At 41.6% G+C, this 19,730-nt stretch overlaps 1 protein-coding gene across 1 annotated transcript in view; it reads left to right on the forward strand.

Annotated features, from left to right (window-relative positions):
* The window catches only part of dnah7 (dynein, axonemal, heavy chain 7), a gene marked incomplete at both ends in the record, with an annotated part of 103,225 nt that overhangs the window by 35,464 nt on the left and 48,031 nt on the right, over positions 1-19,730 (forward strand). The window contains one exon of the mRNA XM_080730080.1: positions 19,254-19,352. Within this exon, the coding sequence (XP_080586206.1) occupies positions 19,254-19,352 (99 nt within the window). The remainder of the gene's footprint in view (positions 1-19,253; positions 19,353-19,730) is intronic.

Consider the following 19,730-nt stretch of genomic DNA (forward strand, 5'->3'; position numbering starts at 1 on the left):
ATCGATGTATATAAAATAACAGGTGGCTGTTGATTATGAAGACTCGGTAAAAGCTTCTATCTGCGCCCCCAAGTGGTCAACATCCGATATTACCGGTTCGGTATAAAAAAAATCAAACCGTCACATGACTATTTGGAAGTATTAAAATTGTAAGATTTGGAATTGTGGTTCATTTCTTTCAGACACATTTCTACGTAACATGAACATAACCATATAATAACCAATTCAAGTTAAATGCTGCACTTTGTCAAAAATGACATGACGCGTTGAATTTTTGTGGGACCCATAAAATATCCCTGGGACTCATCCGAAAGACCCTTCGTGGGTCCTGGGGACTCATTACATTAAAAACCTATTAACATCACTGCTGTCTTCCCAAAACCAGAGAAAGACACAATATAGGAGAAATAGGACTTTGTGAGGATAGAAGGTGCCAGTGGGACCCCAAAAAAAGGTTTTAAAATAGAAAAAGTGAAAATTCATGGTGTAGGTCCTTTAATAAAAGGCACTCAGTGTGTCAAGTACATTACATAAAACTTTTTTTTAAACATGACTGGTCAATTATGTGTGGCAGCCATAGTGTAGTGGTTAGTGTCTATGCGTCATGCGGAAGGTTGTGAGTTCAAACCCCACGTCAGGTTGAGTCGATGTTAACATCCTGGATGCCCATGGTGTGTGCATATGTGATGCTCTTTAATGTTGACACGTCTAGTAAGGTTTTATATTAAACCGTATGGGGCTGGCGCGACTGAAGAGAAGTCCGGTTTCCCTATAGAGGCCAGTGTTATTAAATTCACAAAAGTGTATTTATCTCGTAATCTAACTCCAGATCACGTTCATGTTTAAAACAAGCCCTTCTCTACCGGCCGTAATTTTTCTGTTCTGAGTGAAAGAAAATACGATCACTCAAAAATTTCAGAAATACTCAGATTACATTTACGCAGATTACTTTTACCCCAAGCGTCCCAAAATATGAAAAATATCAATAAAATACCGTAGCACATCATTGTTTAATCGAAGGCACTCAGCCTACATTTAACTTTTTTTTTAATTTTATTTTATTTTTTATTTTTTTTAGACATGACTGACACAGAACCTGTGGCTCTCTAGTGTAGTGGTTAGAGCATATGCCTTTCATGGTGGATCAAATCCTGCCTGGTGTTGATATAATCATAAAACCATGAAATTTGGTAGACAGTTTGGGTCCCTGAACATTGTCTGATATGAAGCCTTCCCCAAAATGCCCCTCCTTGATGCCTATTTTAATATCCGCCATTACCAAATAATGTATTTTGCATCATAATTCCTGAATCAAGCATTGTATTACAAACTATGTGATGTCTACACCTATGTTGTGATGGCCAAGGATTACAATGATATAATGTACAGCATCATACACTGTCCAGGTGAATAGTATCACAGTATTTTATGTCTGTTGCATATACAGTCTTTTGCTTACATGTTGTGTAGAGGCCAATTTGTGCTTTTACCTATAACTCCACCAATTAGTGTAAAACTTTGTATGCACACTTCCCAGAGGCCAAGGAAAAACCTGTGCCCTGCATTTTTCACATTTGCCTTTTATAGCGCCACCAGAAGGCCGACTTACAGTTTGTAAAACACATTCTTCGATATTACTCCTTCAGATTTTATCCGAAAATCACAAATCAGTACACAGTATCTCTACAGTGATGTAATCATGACGGATTTGTCCGATATCATATTCTATCTAATTGGCTAACATTGAATTCCGAGGTTTGCAGGATTGCTCCTTTTTGAACAAAATTTCTCAAATCATGAGCGCAGCCTGCTTTGTGTGTGAAATTTTGCACACACATTCCCACTAGGCCAAGGAACAGATGCCACCCTTCTCACATTGGCCTGTTATAGCGCCACCAGCGGGTCAACTTTTGCAAAACACATTTTTGGAACAAAATGCCTCAAATCCCGCATCCAGCGTCCGATTGCCGTGAAAGGCCCAAGAACGCGTGGCACCCTTATTCACTTTGGCCTATTATAGAGCCACCAGTAGGCCAAAGACACCGGAGACCTGTTCGTAAGATAGATAGATAGATACCTTTATTATCCCAAGGGGGAAATTTAGTTGTCCAGTAGTAGCACAGCAGTATACAGTTATTTACAAAGTTCCAGAGACCTAAGAAAGATAGATAAGAGGGAAAAAAACAAAACAAAGACAAGAGCAGTACAGTACCAATAAGGAGAAGGTGCATCAATAGAGGGGGCGAATAATATATAAGTATATATACATAAAGTGTCTTGCAAAAGAGACCATAGCAGTCAATGCTAATTAGTGCAAACAAGTATATCACTGTCATTGTTAAACAAAGCAAAAATACTCAGAAACTACCAACACTAACAACCTAATAGTGCAGTGTCAAAAATCAGTGCGAAAAAAGAAGAAACTAGGAAGCGTGTCACCGCAAGGCGCACATGAGCACTCTTCCTGGAAGGTCCTTAGAGGTCAAAGTCAATACAGCAATTGAGCCTTAGAGGTCAAAGTCAATACAGCAATGGTTCCGTAAGTCTAAGTTAGGAAGGGAGACCTTTTCAAGCGTCCGTTATGTGTCTCGTTGTACAGCTTAAGGGCAGCCGGTACAAAAGATTTTCCTAATCTCTCACATCTCCGTACTGGGTAGGTAAAGCGGTCGTTTCCTCTCTTACTCCAGTAACTGGTGATCTCTAGATGGAGGGGGTGGGAGGAGTTCTCCAAGATGGAATCTAGCTTCTTCGCAGTACGCACCCTGGTTACTTCCTCCACCCCCTGCAGAGAGGACCCAACGACAGAGCCTGCTTTCTTCACCAGTCTGTTTAGGTTAAACGTGTCACCTGCTCTGTTGTTGCCACCCCAGCATGTTATGCCAAAAAAGAGGACACTTGCCATGACAGACTGATAGAACATCTGTAGCATCCTATTGCACACCCCAAACGATCTCAGTCTTCTCAGGAGGAACAGCCTGCTTTTCCCCTTGCTGTGAATCGCCTGCGCGTTGTCCGACCAGTCCAGTGAACTATTCAGGTGTACTCCAAGGAATTTGTAGTTATCCACGAGCTCAACCACCTCACCGTTAATGGTGCTTGGCACCGGGGGGGACCTCTTGGAGGTGCGGAAGTCCACCACCATCTCCTTAGTCTTGCTTGCGTTGAGCTTGAGATGGTTGTCCTCGCTCCACTGCACAAAGTCCCTAACCACACCATCGTGCTCAGCCGTGTTGTCACCCGAGATCTTGCTGATCACTACGGTATCATCTGAGAACTTCTGCAGATGACAGGTCTTGGAGTTGAAGCGGAAGTCCGATGTATAGAGAGTGAACAGGAAGGGTGAGAGCACAGTTCCTTGAGGGGCCCCTGTGTTGCTCACCAGCACATCGGACCGACAGCCCTGCAGTCTCACAGACTGTGGTCTTTCTGAAAGGTAGTCTGTGATCCATGCCACAAAGCCCTTGTCCACCCCCATCAGCGTAAGCTTCTCCGCAAGCAGAGACGGTTGGATAGTGTTGAAAGCACTGGAGAAGTCAAAAAACATAATTCTGACTGTGCTGCCCAGATCTTCCAGATGGGTGAGAGACTTATGGAGCATGTAGGTGATGGCGTCATCAACCCCAATATCAGCCTGGTAGGCAAACTGAAGGGGGTCCAGGTGATCACTGACCGCCGGTCTCAGAAGGTTCAGAACCAGCCGTTCAAAGACCTTCATGACCTGTGATGTCAGGGCGACTGGTCTGTAATCATTGAGGACCGAGGGACGGGTCTTCTTAGGCACTGGGACAATGCAGGAGGACTTCCACAGCTGTGGTACCTTCCCCTTCCTCAGGGAGAGGTTGAAGAGATGCGTGAGGGGGACAGCAAGCTGCTCCGCGCAAGCCTTAAGCACCTTAGAGTTGATGTTATCAGGTCCCGCTGCTTTCCTGGTGTTGACTTTTCCGAGTTGGCGCCTCACTTGCTCGGTGGTGAGAAACAGGGTGGGTAAGAACACTGCTTCTAGTTTTTCTTTGATTTCTTTTCCCACTTTTCGTGCTTTTACTGCTTTCCCTGCTTTTTTGCTTTCCTGCTTTTTCTGGCTTGGCCACTTTATCGCTGCTTGGAGCTATATTTCTTATTATTTCTATACATGATTCTAAGCTTGAATGATAGCTTTTAGAAAGGCCACTCGACATGCCCTTCTTGTTTTTTTTTTTGTTTTTTTTTGCCTTTCCGGCACATTTTTTACTAAAAACATGATCGGGACATCCCTAATCCAAAGGGATATCCTTATGGACTGAGGGAGATACAAAAATAAAAGAAAAAAATGTAATAACAAATAGAATGAAAAATAGAATGAAAAATAAAAAAAATAAAAAATCGATGGGTCTGAAACTGTGGCTGGTGCATTTTTTAGAATCTCGACACACAACACATGCTGGCTGTTGACATTTAAGACAGAAGAGCTTGTGTTTCTCAGCATGACTGCAGAGATCCTCATTCCCAGAGGAAGTTCTCTGACATTTTGAAGGTCTCTGATGCCTCTCCTGTATGAAGACCTCACACAAGTTCTTCAGAGCCAGGTTATAGGGTGGATATTGTCCTTTGTTTATTTTCTTACAAACTGGACATTCCTTTGTTCCCTTATGTGTCCACCATTGCTGCAGACAGGCTTTGCAGAAGCTGTGGCTACATTCCAGGACAACAGGTTCTTTAAAGATGTCACTACACACAGGGCAGGAAAAATCATCTTCTGAAAAAGATGACGTGGAAGCCATTTAGTCTCTGAGTGAAGTTCTGAGAACACAGCTTCTGGTAGATGTTCCCTGAAGTTTACTTTCCCTGCTGTGAATCCTGGTTCTTGTTGAGGTCCTTTCAGCAGCAGGTTTATGCGGTACAAAGGAAGGTATTTAGGGGTTGAAAATGTGGGAGGAGTAGTGCACCAAACTTCTGGTCACTCTTGAATAATAAAGTGGGACAAGCACACTCTTAAGGGAAGACCAACAGGTGGGCGGACCTCTGACGTCACGCTCATGTCACCATGACTCAGCCATAACCATATAAGGATTTCCCAATGTACTGTAGCTACACCCAAACATGGAGTGTGTTGTCTAACCTAAATATGTCGCCATGACAGCATGCGCAAACAAATCAGTCAGCTTCATATATCGGCACAAAATGGGGGATGCTCATATATGGGCATATACTGATAACATCAGAGATCTCCATATGGGCATAAAAGGGACCATGATTTGCAGATACAGACACTGTATTTGCCAATCATGCTGCCACATACAGTACGGAGATCTCCATATATGGACATTATTGGGATAGATTATTTGTATAAATAAAATATGCATTGAAATGACATTGGTATTGAATTGTTTGCTACAATATATAGCCCTTTATTCTCCTGCATGCTGCCTTTAAAATGTCACTGTGTCAGGTCCAGTCGGATCGGTCCTGTTAGGGTTCATTAGGTATTTATTTAATTAACCCTAATGCTGCTGGTTACCTTGTAGCGGTTTTGTTGGGTGTAGCGTCGGGGTGCCAGTCAGAGACCCAGTCTGACAAAAATAGGGTAACTATGTAACCCAACAATAACCGCACACAGGATTGACTAACGTTAGGTCAACCCCTAATACAAACAGTAAACACACACAAAACCAGTATAAATCATAAAGAGAATACACGCACACACAGAGCACAGTTTTCAGCAGTGTATTGAATGTCCTTTTTTCCCCTCAGGCCCCACAGTGTTCCCAATAAGTTCCCGTTTCCCACATGTCACTCCAAAACCCCTAAACAGCACGCACAGTTCGAGGTTCAGTCCGAGGCAGCAATCGCAAAGCGAAATGTACAGTCCGGTCCTTTAAACGTTCACGTCTCCGTAGAACAACCCCCCCAGTCTGTCACACGTCAACGTCAAGTCACTCACGGTCAGGGCACCTTATACTCGGGCTACTGCAGGGCAGGCACGTCTCCGCAAAGCCGCATCCACCGCAGCATCGGCAAGCGTCCGCTCCAGCGGCCGCCCCGAGGCTCAGACAGGGAAAACATACAACTCCAGTATAGGGCTGGTTGTGGTCTCGTGGGAAGGATCCGCCGAGTGCATCACTCCGTAGGCTACACACGAACTAGTCTCACAAGCCAGGGGTAGGCTGCTAACGTAACGTTTACATAGGGACCGGGACACAAGCTCACAACGCACCGCAAACACACCGTTTCACACCAGCGCCAGCTCGAAGTGCGCGCCGCCGGGGAAGTTCCTGTATAGCCGTGTGCACGGGACAGCAGAGGCAGTCTTAAAGGCGCAGATCGCCACAACCTTACTGCTGGTTACCTTACTGTTTACTGCTACAGTATACAGCAAAACAGTTTGGGTCCCTGAACATTGTCTGATATGAAGCCTTCCCCAAAATGCCCCTCCTTGATGCCTATTTTAATATCCGCCATTACCAAATAATGTATTTTGCATCATAATTCCTGAATCAAGCATTGTATTACAAACTATGTGATGTCTACACCTATGTTGTGATGGCCAAGGATTACAATGATATAATGTACAGCATCATACACTGTCCAGGTGAATAGTATCACAGTATTTTATGTCTGTTGCATATACAGTATTTTGCTTACATGTTGTGTAGAGGCCAATTTGTGCTTTTACCTATAACTCCACCAATTAGTGTAAAACTTTGTATGCACACTTCCCAGAGGCCAAGGAAAAACCTGTGCCCTGCATTTTTCACATTTGCCTTTTATAGCGCCACCAGAAGGCCGACTTACAGTTTGTAAAACACATTCTTCGATATTACTCCTTCAGATTTTATCAGAAAATCACAAATCAGTACACAGTATCTCTACAGTGATGTAATCATGACGGATTTGTCCGATATCATATTCTATAATTGGCTAACATTGAATTCCGAGGTTTGCAGGATTGCTCCTTTTTGAACAAAATTTCTCAAATCATGAGCGCAGCCTGCTATGTGTGTGAAATTTTGCACACACATTCCCACTAGGCCAAGGAACAGATGCCACCCTTCTCACATTGGCCTGTTATAGCGCCACCAGCGGGTCAACTTTAGCAAAACACATTTTTGGAACAAAATGCCTCAAATCCCGCATCCAGCGCCCGATTGCCGTGAAAGGCCCAAGAACGCGTGGCACCCTTATTCACTTTGGCCTATTATAGAGCCACCAGTAGGCCAAAGACACCGGAGACCTGTTCGTAAGAACACTGCTTCTAGTTTTTCTTTGATTTCTTTTCCCACTTTTCGTGCTTTTACTGCTTTCCCTTGCTGCTTTTTTGCTTTCCTGCTTTTTCTGGCTTGGCCACTTTATCGCTGCTTGGAGCTATATTTCTTATTATTTCTTTTTTTTTATATAATTTCTTTATTGCTTTTTGACATAAGTACAATAGGCAGTTGTAATTTATAGGGTGTCAAGAAGTTTTTTTCTTTTTTTTCCCCCCTGTGCACTTTCAACATACCATATACAACATACAACATATTACAAACAACACATATCTACAGCTTACATTGCAAAGATTGTTCTCTTTTTTTTTACTCTTTCCCTCTCATTCACCCTTGTTATCCCTCCTAGCACACCCCATATGGCACAGATATGGTGTATTTAAGCACCTGGAAATAAACAAAACCAAATAGTAAAAAACAAAAACAAAAAATAATAATAATAATAATAATAGTAATAATAGTAATTATTCAAGTTAAAGTAGGCTATGACCTTAGCTTGGAGCTTGTCCCTGTGTCGGAGCTGGCAGCTGCAGTGTCTTTAATTTAGTTATATATTCAATCATCGGACCCCACACCAGATCAAATTTCTTTGGTGATCCCCTTAAGTTGAATTTAATTTTCTCCAAGTTTAGATATGTCATGAGGTCTTTAAGCCATATCGATGCTTTAGGGGCTAAAGATGATTTCCACTCCAATAAGATCCTCCTTCTTGCTAATAGAGAGGCAAATGCAAGGCATTGCTTTATTCCACTTCCTCTAATTTGGTGATCACGTACAACTCCAAACAGCGCCAACTCTGCACCCGGTGACAGCTCTGCGTTCCAAGCTTCTGCTAGGTGTTTAAAAATGTTGGACCAGTAGCCACGTAAGCGAGGACATGACCAGAACATGTGTGTCATGTTCGCTGGGGACATATGACATCTATTACAAGAGTCTGTGACACTAGGATATATTTTAGATAGTTTAGAATTAGTAAAGTAGATGCGATGCACAACTTTAAATTGTATTAAGTTCAGCCTAGCGCATGAAGTACTATCATTCACTCTTATTAGAGTATCCTTCCAAACATTCTCATCTATAACCCCTCCTAGTTCGTTTTCCCAGTCTTTTTTGATTTTGTCCAAAGAAATTTCTGTATGTTTAGAAATAGAGCTATAAATCTTTGAGATTAACCCTTTTCCAATTATAGCAATGTCCAGTATTGTGTCAATTAGCGAGTTAGGGATCGCATTTGGGAAGGAAGTATTGTATGTATGAACAAAATCACGAACCTGGAAGTATCGGAATAAATGAGATCTTGGAAGGTTAAACTTTTCACACAATTCACTGAAGCTACAAAATATGTTGTCTCTGTACAAATCCCTTAACTTAACTAACCCTGCTCTTTGCCACAAAGCGTAGGCTGCATCATTGTTGGGAGGGAGAAAAAGGTGGTTGTTCTGAATAGGGCTATGATTGGATATTCCTATGAGGCCTAGGGTAGCTCTAAATTGAGACCAGATTCTCAACGTCGAGACAACAATTGGGTTGGCTGAGAATTGTTTAGGTTGAATAGGCAATTTGGATGTGAGTAATGCTAAGAGTGATGTGGATGGACATGAGTTGGCTTCAATTACACACCAATCCAATGTAGGTTCCTGTATCCAGAGTAACATTTTGTGCATGTTAGCTGCCCAATAATAATTTCTGAGGTTAGGGAGTGCCAAGCCACCTTCAGAACTGTGCCTCTGTAGGAACTCTTTCTTTATTCTCGGAGGTTTTCCTTTCCATAGGAATGCAGAGATTAATTTATCTACCATTACAAAAAAAGATTTGGGTAAAAAAATTGGTAGGCTTTGAAAAAGATACAAAAACCGTGGTAGCACATTCATTTTTATGCAATTTACTCTCCCTGCAAGGGTTATATGTAAGCTATTCCAACGTTCCAAGTCCACCTTAAGCTTGTCAATTAAAGGTGGGAAATTATTTTTATAGAGGTCAGATGGTTTACCACAAATATTCACACCTAAGTATTTAAAATAGTTTTTAGAAATTTTAAATGGGAGAGAAGTTTCTGGAATTTGGAGGGCCAAATTGTTTATCGGAAAACATTCACTCTTTGAGAGATTCAGTTTGTAACCTGAAAAAGATCCAAATCTGTTCAGCAGTTCCACCGTCTGGGGTATAACGGCTAACGGATCAGATATGAATAATAATAGATCATCTGCATATAAGGACAGGGTGTGTACTGTGCCTCCTCTATGTATCCCTCGCGTGAAACGGGCAGATTTAAGTGCCATAGATAGCGTTTCCACCGCGGCGGCGAAGAGCATGGGAGACAAGTTGCAACCTTGGCGTGTCCCTCTGCCGAGTGTAAAATACTGGGACCTCGTATCGTTAGTGTTTACTGATGCCTTGGGAGAAGAGTATAAAAGCTGTATCCAAGATATAAATTTAGAGCCTATACGATACCTTTTCAGGATCTCAAATAGGTACCCCCATTCCAGCCTATCGAAGGCTTTCTCGGCATCCAAAGAGACAACCACTTCTGGTGTCACAGTGGATGCCGGAGAGAGAATAATATTAAGTAGGCGACGAATATTGGAAAAGGAGTGACGGTTCTTCATGAACCCATTTTGGTCTGATGATATGATATTTGGCATAACAGGTTCAAAGCGTAATGCTAAGGTTTTAGCTAAGATTTTATAGTCTGCATTCAGCAGAGAAATAGGGCGGTATGAACCACACTCAGTGAGGTCCTTACCTTGTTTAGGTAGCAATATTATTGAGGCCTCCGTAAGGGTCTGGGGTAATGTGCCCCGGCCCAGAGAGTCATTAAACATTTTTAATAAAAGAGGAGCTAATTTATCAATACATTTCTTATAGAAATCTATTGGATACCCATCCGGACCAGGGGCTTTCCCACTTTGAGTTAAATTAATTGAATCTACTATTTCCCTTATATTTAATGGTTGGTCCAGCTCCTCTGCTTGAGTGGCCGATACAGATGGAAAAGCCAAGCTGTCCAGAAATCTTATCATGTCAGAATCATCAGTTGGGGATTGAGAGGTGTAAAGCTTGGAGTAATACGTTTTGAAAGTGTCATTAATAATTGCCGGGGATACAGCTAATTCACCCTGTGGAGTCCTTATTTGTTTAATTTCCTGTGAGGATGTTTGGCTCTTAATTTGATGTGCCAAAATACGTCCGGCCTTCTCACCGTGCTCATAAAAATTCCCACGCTGTCTTAACAGTAATTTTTCAGTCTCTGTAGTTGAGAGTAAATTATAATTCATTTGGAGGTTTTGCCTGTCTTTGACTACTTCGGGGGATATGGACATGGACACTGACATTTTGCTGTCAAGTTTCTGTATATTTTCCAAAAGTTGTTCCTGTTTTGCTCTTTTCATTTTATTTTGCCTTATGGAGTAGGATATGATCTCCCCACGAACAACCACCTTTAGTGTCTCCCAGAGAAGAGACGGGGATGTATCTTCAGTGTTATTAATAATAAGAAAGTCATCTATTACTTTAGAAATAATGTCACAGAACCCCTCGTCATTTAAAAGTGCCCCATTCAACCTCCAAGGAGGCCGAGATCTCTGAGGGAGACTTAGTGAAAGATCAAGTATTAATGGAGCGTGATAAGATATAACTATAGCTGAATATTCTACCTTCTCTATTGCAGATAGAAAATAATTATCAATGTAGAAATAGTCAATTCTTGAAAAGGATTTATGAACATGTGAATAAAAACTGAACTGTTTTTCATTTGGGTGACAATAGCGCCATGGGTCAGAGCATCCTATTTGACTCATAAATGATGAAACTGCTTTTGCCATTTTAGAAGGTGTCTCCCGTTTTAGATGTGATTTATCCAACAATGGGGATATTGCGCAATTAAGATCTGAGCCCAAAATTAGGCGGTGAGAATTTAAATCTGGCAGGAGTGATATTACTCTTCTAATAAATGCTTCATCGTCCCAATTAGGGGCATACAAATTGACAAGGACCACGGCCACATCATTAAGCTTGCCTGAAACCATTACAAAGCGACCATTAGGGTCCGTTATAACTTTAGTGGGATTAAACTTTACTTTTTTATGTATTAAGATTGCTGTTCCCCTTGCTCTGCTACTAAAGTTAGAGTGAAAGGATTGGCCAACCCATGACACTTTTAATCTATGATGGTCCTTATTAATAAGGTGGGTCTCTTGTAAAAAGGCAATTTCAGTTTTTAAATGTTTTAGATGAGAAAAGATTCTGCCCCTCTTTACTGGGCTATTTATCCCTTTAACATTCCAGGAGACAAATCTTAACCCTCCATTTTTTATTGCATTAGCCATAATCAATTATTAGAATTAATACCGTAATGGGATACATAGTACCATAAAAATAATGCAGAAATAACTTGACATATGAAGAGAGCGACAAGGGATAAAGAGAGAGAGAGATGCAAATATATAACAGCTGAGACATGTACACGCGCGCGCACACACACACACACACACACACACACACACACACACACACACACACACACACACACACACACACACACACACACAGACCTCCCCACCCACACACACACACACACACAGACCTCCCCACCCAAAGAATGTACTTATACCTCCATTCCCCACCACCTGAAAAAAAAAAACACTCCTAACCTTTCCTAAGCTTGTCTCAAAAAATAGAGCAAGCAGCAGGACTCAAAAAAAAACTAAAAAACCAATTGTTTTTATGCAACATGTAGCCTACCCAATGGGATGCACCAACAACCGTGCATATTAAATATATATTCTTATCCCTGGTATGAACCGAAAAAGAAAGAAAAAAGAAACAATCAAACAGACTATTTCCATTATACCCATTCTTGTGGTGAATTGCCCCTTTACATTGCCCCCCCCCCCCCCCCCTCACAAGTACTCCATTCCTATTGATCTTATAATAATCCTACTGCTGCTACTACTACTACAAATAATATTAGTAATAACAATAAAGGGAGTAGGAGAAACTATGAAAGCTATACATAAACACAAGGAGCTTCTTTTTTTTTAAAGAAAGAAAACATAAATAACCAAAAAAAAGAGAGAAAAAAAAATAATAATAAAAATAAGCAACAAGAAAGAGAGAAGAAAATAATAGTAGTGTCTCGGCCGGGCCTTTCGGCCTGGCGGAGACAAATGGTATTATGTTGCAGATTGCTATATTGTTCCTTCTGCACTTTGGCTTTAACTTAACATATGACAACAGTTTAGTCTTACTTGCCATTTTGGTCCTTTTGGGCTTCCATACTGTCCTGTCGTCAGCTGCTCCATGTTGTCAGTTGTGTTTACAACCGAGAGTGGGCGGAGAAAGGGGCGCATGCGACGATGAAGAAAAAAAAAGAAAAAAGAAAAGGGACTCCAAAACAAAGACAGATTAAACAGGCATTAATTCCCCTCCGAAGCTGCGGTTTCCTCAGTGGGGGTCGCGTCCACACTGGGGATGTTGTTATAGTATTCTTCAGCATCTTGTGGCGTTGAGAAGAGGTGGATCCTGCCATCATGCAAAACTCTCAGTCTGCACGGGTTGTGTTGAAATCCACGGAAAGCCCCGATGTCGACAAACCGCTGTGTGATGGAGTTAAACCCACGTCTGATTCGGGCGGTCTCGGCCGAGATGTCCTGCTTGAACGTCAGCTTAGCCCCGTCGTGAATGATGTCCTTCAGCTGTGACTTGCGGTAGACCATCTCCTTGTCCTGAAACTCCGCCCGGTTCTGTTCAGGCTTCCCTGAAGCCAACGTGCGATGAACCCGCTCCAGGGTGAAGGACTGGTCGGGTCCCAGCCCCATCCACTGCGGCAGCATTTTGTTGACAAAGTCATAAAGCGACTGCTGCTTCTCCGCCCGTGGATTTAGCCCAAAACACCGCAGGTTTTTTCTACGACTGCGGTCTTCTTGCTCCACCACTTTGGACTCGAGGTAGGTTATTCGTTTGATGGCCGAGCCAAGAGTCTTTTCTGTTTCATCCAGTGTTTCTTCTGTCTTTAATATGCGACCTTCAGCCTCGCCAATGCGCGCTGTGTTGACGTAAACCTCTTGTTGTACAGCTGTTATGTTCTTCTCCACTGTAGCCAGCGACCTCTCCATGGTAGACAAACGAGTCTCAATTTTGTCTAGCTTTAGACCAAAGTCAGCTCGGAGTAGTCTGATCTCCTTCAGTACTTCGTCGTTGGCCATGCTGGCGGCTGCAGGCGGTGTGATTGTTTGCGGCGTCGGGGTTGTTTCAGCCCTGCCTTTGTTAGAACGTAAAAAAATCTCACACACCTTAGCAGGAATAGAAGCAGGATCTTTCCTTGGCATGTTCTGAGGTTTTGGTCGACAAATTAGCAGACAAATGTTCAGTTCATACTATAATTCCTTGCACGGTTGTGCAGAGCAACGCCACTAGGTCGCCATCTTAACGTGACGTCAGGTCCCCATATCTCCCCCCATCATATTTCTTATTATTTCTATACATGATTCTAAGCTTGAATGATAGCTTTTAGAAAGGCCACTCGACAAGCCCTTCTTGGGTTTTTTTTGTTTTGTTTTTTGCCTTTCCGGCACATTTTTTACTAAAAACATGATCGGGACATCCCTAATCCAAAGGGATATCCTTATGGACTGAGGGAGATACAAAAATCAAATCAAAAATAAAAGAAAAAATATAATAACAAATAGAATGAAAAATAGAATCGATGGGTCTGAAACTGTGGCTGGTGCATTTTTTAGAATCTCGACACACAACACATGCTGGCTGTTGACATTGAAGACAGAAGAGCTTGTGTTTCTCAGCATGACTGCAGAGATCCTCATTCCCAGAGGAAGTTCTCTGACATTTTGAAGGTCTCTGATGCCTCTCCTGTATGAAGACCTCACACAAGTTCTTCAGAGCCAGGTTACAGGGTGGATATTGTCCTTTGTTTATTTTCTTACAAACTGGACATTCCTTTGTTCCCTTATGTGTCCACCATTGCTGCAGACAGGCTTTGCAGAAGCTGTGGCTACATTCCAGGACAACAGGTTCTTTAAAGATGTCACTACACACAGGACAGGAAAAATCATCTTCTGAAAAAGATGACGTGGAAGCCATTTAGTCTCTGAGTGAAGTTCTGAGAACACAGCTTCTGGTAGATGTTCCCTGAAGTTTACTTTCCCTGCTGTGAATCCTGGTTCTTGTTGAGGTCCTTTCAGCAGCAGGTTTATGCGGTACAAAGGAAGGTATTTAGGGGTTGAAAATGTGGGAGGAGTAGTGCACCAAACTTCTGGTCACTCTTGAATAATAAAGTGGGACAAGCACACTCTTAAGGGAAGACCAACAGGTGGGCGGACCTCTGACGTCACGCTCATGTCACCATGACTCAGCCATAACCATATAAGGATTTCCCAATGTACTGTAGCTACACCCAAACATGGAGTGTGTTGTCTAACCTAAATATGTCGCCATGACAGCATGCGCAAACAAATCAGTCAGCTTCATATATCGGCACAAAATGGGGGATGCTCATATATGGGCATATACTGATAACATCAGAGATCTCCATATGGGCATAAAAGGGACCATGATTTGCAGATACAGACACTGTATTTGCCAATCATGCTGCCACATACAGTACGGAGATCTCCATATATGGACATTAAAAGGGATAGATTATTTGTATAAATAAAATATGCATTGAAATGACATTGGTATTGAATTGTTTGCTACAATATATAGCCCTTTATTCTCCTGCATGCTGCCTTTAAAATGTCACTGTGTCAGGTCCAGTCGGATCGGTCCTGTTAGGGTTCATTAGGTATTTATTTAATTAACCCTAATGCTGCTGGTTACCTTACTGCTGGTTACCTTACTGTTTACTGCTACAGTATACTAGGGGTGACCCCGAATAGTCGAATAGTCGACTATTCGATCGAAACGGCACCTAGTCGAATGGCAATATCTTAGTCGAATGAAAAAAAAAAAAAACTTTTTTTTTTTAATTCTTTTTTTGGGGGGGGGGGGGGGGCGGGGGGGGGGGGGGGGGGGGGGGCTGTTGGGGTGCTTAATGTCCGATGATTTAACATATACTTTGGTTTCTCGCAATAAAACATGCATAGCCTACTGGCTGCTTTCAATCAATCAATGAGGCACAGCCCGTACTGTCTGTGTGTGTGGGCATTGCGTAGACTCCACAGAACCTGCACAGCTGTCCTGTGTTAACAACTCAATCAGGCTCCGTCACTTTAAACACGTATAGGACAAAACTAAAGTAAGCTGCAGAATCTGGCTATGATATGACCTACCACTCCACACCGAGCAACATGTCAGATAAAAGTAAGTTGGCTTAAGTCCATTATGTAATGTCCATATACTCCCAAAAGTGACGCGAACGCTCACGTTTTTAGCTTGCAGATCGGCAATAAACCTATGCCATTAACACAACAGCACTAAAGTTGTGTTTTAAGCTCTCCTTTCCTCTTTCTCCCCGACGAGTAGTTACGGGGTCTGTTTTGTACAATCCAATCGCTGTCTCTCTGTCAGGCTCAGCGCAGGCTGTGCACTGTGTGCAGCGTCTCACCTCGTGCATAGATGCACGTATGGATGTTACACAGATATTGGTGTCGGCAGAGCCTGTATAGAAATGTGTGACCGGCGACCGCATCGCCTATACAGTAGTTGCATGGCTGTTACTGGGGTCTGGGGCTTTAGCTTCTAAGTGAATAAACTTTACACCTAATAGGCCTACTTATTTTAGTATTTTGTTATTTAATTCGCCTTATATTATTTAGTTACTTTATTTATTTTAGAGATATTATTTCGTTGTTGTTATTGCTGTATTTATTACTATTCTTATAAGGCCATCATGATAATAAACCTTGGCTTAAATAATGAATGAGTTATCTATTAAAACAAAAGTCAAGAAGACATGTTATTTAAATGAGTGTTTCACCTCTGTTGTTTATACGCCATTGATTGTAAAAAAAAAAAAAAACGAAAAAAAAAAAAAAAAAAAAACGAAAAAAATAATAAAAATAATATATATAAAAAAAACGGGCCATAGTCGACTAATATTCGACTATCAACACAATGACTAAAATCATAGTCGACTATACAAATCCTTAGTCGGGGACAGCCCTACAGTATACAGCAAAACAGTTTGGGTCCCTGAACATTGTCTGATATGAAGCCTTCCCCAAAATGCCCCTCCTTGATGCCTATTTTAATATCCGCCATTACCAAATAATGTATTTTGCATCATAATTCCTGAATCAAGCATTGTATTACAAACTATGTGATGTCTACACCTATGTTGTGATGGCCAAGGATTACAATGATATAATGTACAGCATCATACACTGTCCAGGTGAATAGTATCACAGTATTTTATGTCTGTTGCATATACAGTCTTTTGCTTACATGTTGTGTAGAGGCCAATTTGTGCTTTTACCTATAACTCCACCAATTAGTGTAAAACTTTGTATGCACACTTCCCAGAGGCCAAGGAAAAACCTGTGCCCTGCATTTTTCACATTTGCCTTTTATAGCGCCACCAGAAGGCCGACTTACAGTTTGTAAAACACATTCTTCGATATTACTCCTTCAGATTTTATCCGAAAATCACAAATCAGTACACAGTATCTCTACAGTGATGTAATCATGACGGATTTGTCCGATATCATATTCTATAATTGGCTAACATTGAATTCCGAGGTTTGTAGGATTGCTCCTTTTTGAACAAAATTTCTCAAATCATGAGCGCAGCCTGCTATGTGTGTGAAATTTTGCACACACATTCCCACTAGGCCAAGGAACAGATGCCACCCTTCTCACATTGGCCTGTTATAGCGCCACCAGCGGGTCAACTTTTGCAAAACAAATTTTTGGAACAAAATGCCTCAAATCCCACATCCAGCGCCCGATTGCCGTGAAAGGCCCAAGAACGCGTGGCACCCTTATTCACTTTGGCCTATTATAGAGCCACCAGTAGGCCAAAGACACCGGAGACCTGTTCGTAAGAACACTGCTTCTAGTTTTTCTTTGATTTCTTTTCCCACTTTTCGTGCTTTTACTGCTTTCCCTTGCTGCTTTTTTGCTTTCCTGCTTTTTCTGGCTTGGCCACTTTATCGCTGCTTGGAGCTATATTTCTTATTATTTCTATACATGATTCTAAGCTTGAATGATAGCTTTTAGAAAGGCCACTCGACAAGCCCTTCTTGTTTTTTTTTTGTTTTGTTTTTTGCCTTTCCGGCACATTTTTTACTAAAAACATGATCGGGACATCCCTAATCCAAAGGGATATCCTTATGGACTGAGGGAGATACAAAAATCAAATCAAAAATAAAAGAAAAAATATAATAACAAATAGAATGAAAAATAGAATGAAAAATAGAATCGATGGGTCTGAAACTGTGGCTGGTGCATTTTTTAGAATCTCGACACACAACACATGCTGGCTGTTGACATTGAAGACAGAAGAGCTTGTGTTTCTCAGCATGACTGCAGAGATCCTCATTCCCAGAGGAAGTTCTCTGACATTTTGAAGGTCTCTGATGCCTCTCCTGTATGAAGACCTCACACAAGTTCTTCAGAGCCAGGTTACAGGGTGGATATTGTCCTTTGTTTATTTTCTTACAAACTGGACATTCCTTTGTTCCCTTATGTGTCCACCATTGCTGCAGACAGGCTTTGCAGAAGCTGTGGCTACATTCCAGGACAACAGGTTCTTTAAAGATGTCACTACACACAGGACAGGAAAAATCATCTTCTGAAAAAGATGACGTGGAAGCCATTTAGTCTCTGAGTGAAGTTCTGAGAACACAGCTTCTGGTAGATGTTCCCTGAAGTTTACTTTCCCTGCTGTGAATCCTGGTTCTTGTTGAGGTCCTTTCAGCAGCAGGTTTATGCGGTACAAAGGAAGGTATTTAGGGGTTGAAAATGTGGGAGGAGTAGTGCACCAAACTTCTGGTCACTCTTGAATAATAAAGTCGGAAAAGCACACTCTTAAGGGAAGACCAACCGGTGGGCGGACCTCTGACGTCACGCTCATGTCACCATGACTCAGCCATAACCATATAAGGAGTTCCCAATGTACTGTAGCTACACCCAAACATGGAGTGTGTTGTCTAACCTAAATATGTCGCCATGACAGCATGCGCAAACAAATCAGTCAGCTTCATAAATCGGCACAAAATGGGGGATGCTCATATATGGGCATATACTGATGACATCAGAGATCTCCATATATGGGCATAAAAGGGACCATGATTTGCAGATACAGACACTGTATTTGCCAATCATGCTGCCACATACAGTACAGAGATCTCCATATATGGACATTAAAAGGAATATATTATTTGTATAAACAAAATATGCATTGAAATGACATTGGTATTGAATTGTTTGCTACAATATATAGCCCTTTATTCTCCTGCATGCTGCCTTTAAAATGTCACTGTGTCAGGTCCAGTCGGATCGGTCCTGTTAGGGTTCATTAGGTATTTATTTAATTAACCCTAACGCTGCTGGTTACCTTACTGTTTACTGCTACAGTATACGGCAAAATTGGGATTTAATGCATCATTCTCCATTGTAGCTTAAACAACTTAGGGTTTTTTTTACAACAAGGGTTTGTATTTTAGATAGTCATTAGAGAAAAGAAAAGATGAGTGTTAAAATGTTTTCATTTAATTATTTCTATTGTTTTAGTGATTTTGACTATTTTGATTTGCATGGAAGTGGCACAATAAAAAAAGTTGTCCGTTAAATACCCTTGATGCTACATCTCTATTTAACTCCATACTGTAACTCCATCTGCTCCGCAAGGTACCTCCTTTTAGGATACACTCCTGACACACACACACACACACACGCACGCACGCACACACACACACACACACGCACACGCACGCACACGGACACGCACACACACACACACACGTATACAGTACACATCCATTTCTACACAGCCTCACTCAGTTTACTCTTGTCATGCAATCTCTCTGACATTTTCTTGTTCCATTGTCATTTCAGCTGAGTTATCCAGAGGAGAATGAAGACATTCTGTTGCTCAGGTCCATCATCGATGTCAATCGTCCCAAGTTTCTGGCGCATGATCTGCCACTCTTTGAGGTGCGATGGATGGTTGGTGGGGACTGGGGAGCAAGTTGGTTGATTGATAATTAATTAATGAATATACCGTATGAATATGAGAGCACTACAGTCTGAGAGCAACCAGGCATTTACTTATCTGCACTAACTCTATGCCTTTGTGTGATTTTGATTGATTATTTGTTGTTGCTGTTGTGTTGTTATTATTATTATTATTATTATTATTATTATAAAATAGTAAATACATAAAATATCTAATCTCAATGCAGGAGAGGATTTTCCTCTCTCATTCACATTGGAGCAGTTGCGGTAAATGCTCTGATAGTTCTGTTTAAGTTCTGTCTATCTGATATCAGTCCCTGTTTACTCAAGTCAGTGCATGTGGAACTGTGAAACGCC

Source organism: Nannobrachium achirus, assembly GCF_963921795.1.
Source record: "Nannobrachium achirus genome assembly, chromosome: 1".
Classification (NCBI taxonomy): Eukaryota; Metazoa; Chordata; class Actinopteri; order Myctophiformes; family Myctophidae; genus Nannobrachium; species Nannobrachium achirus.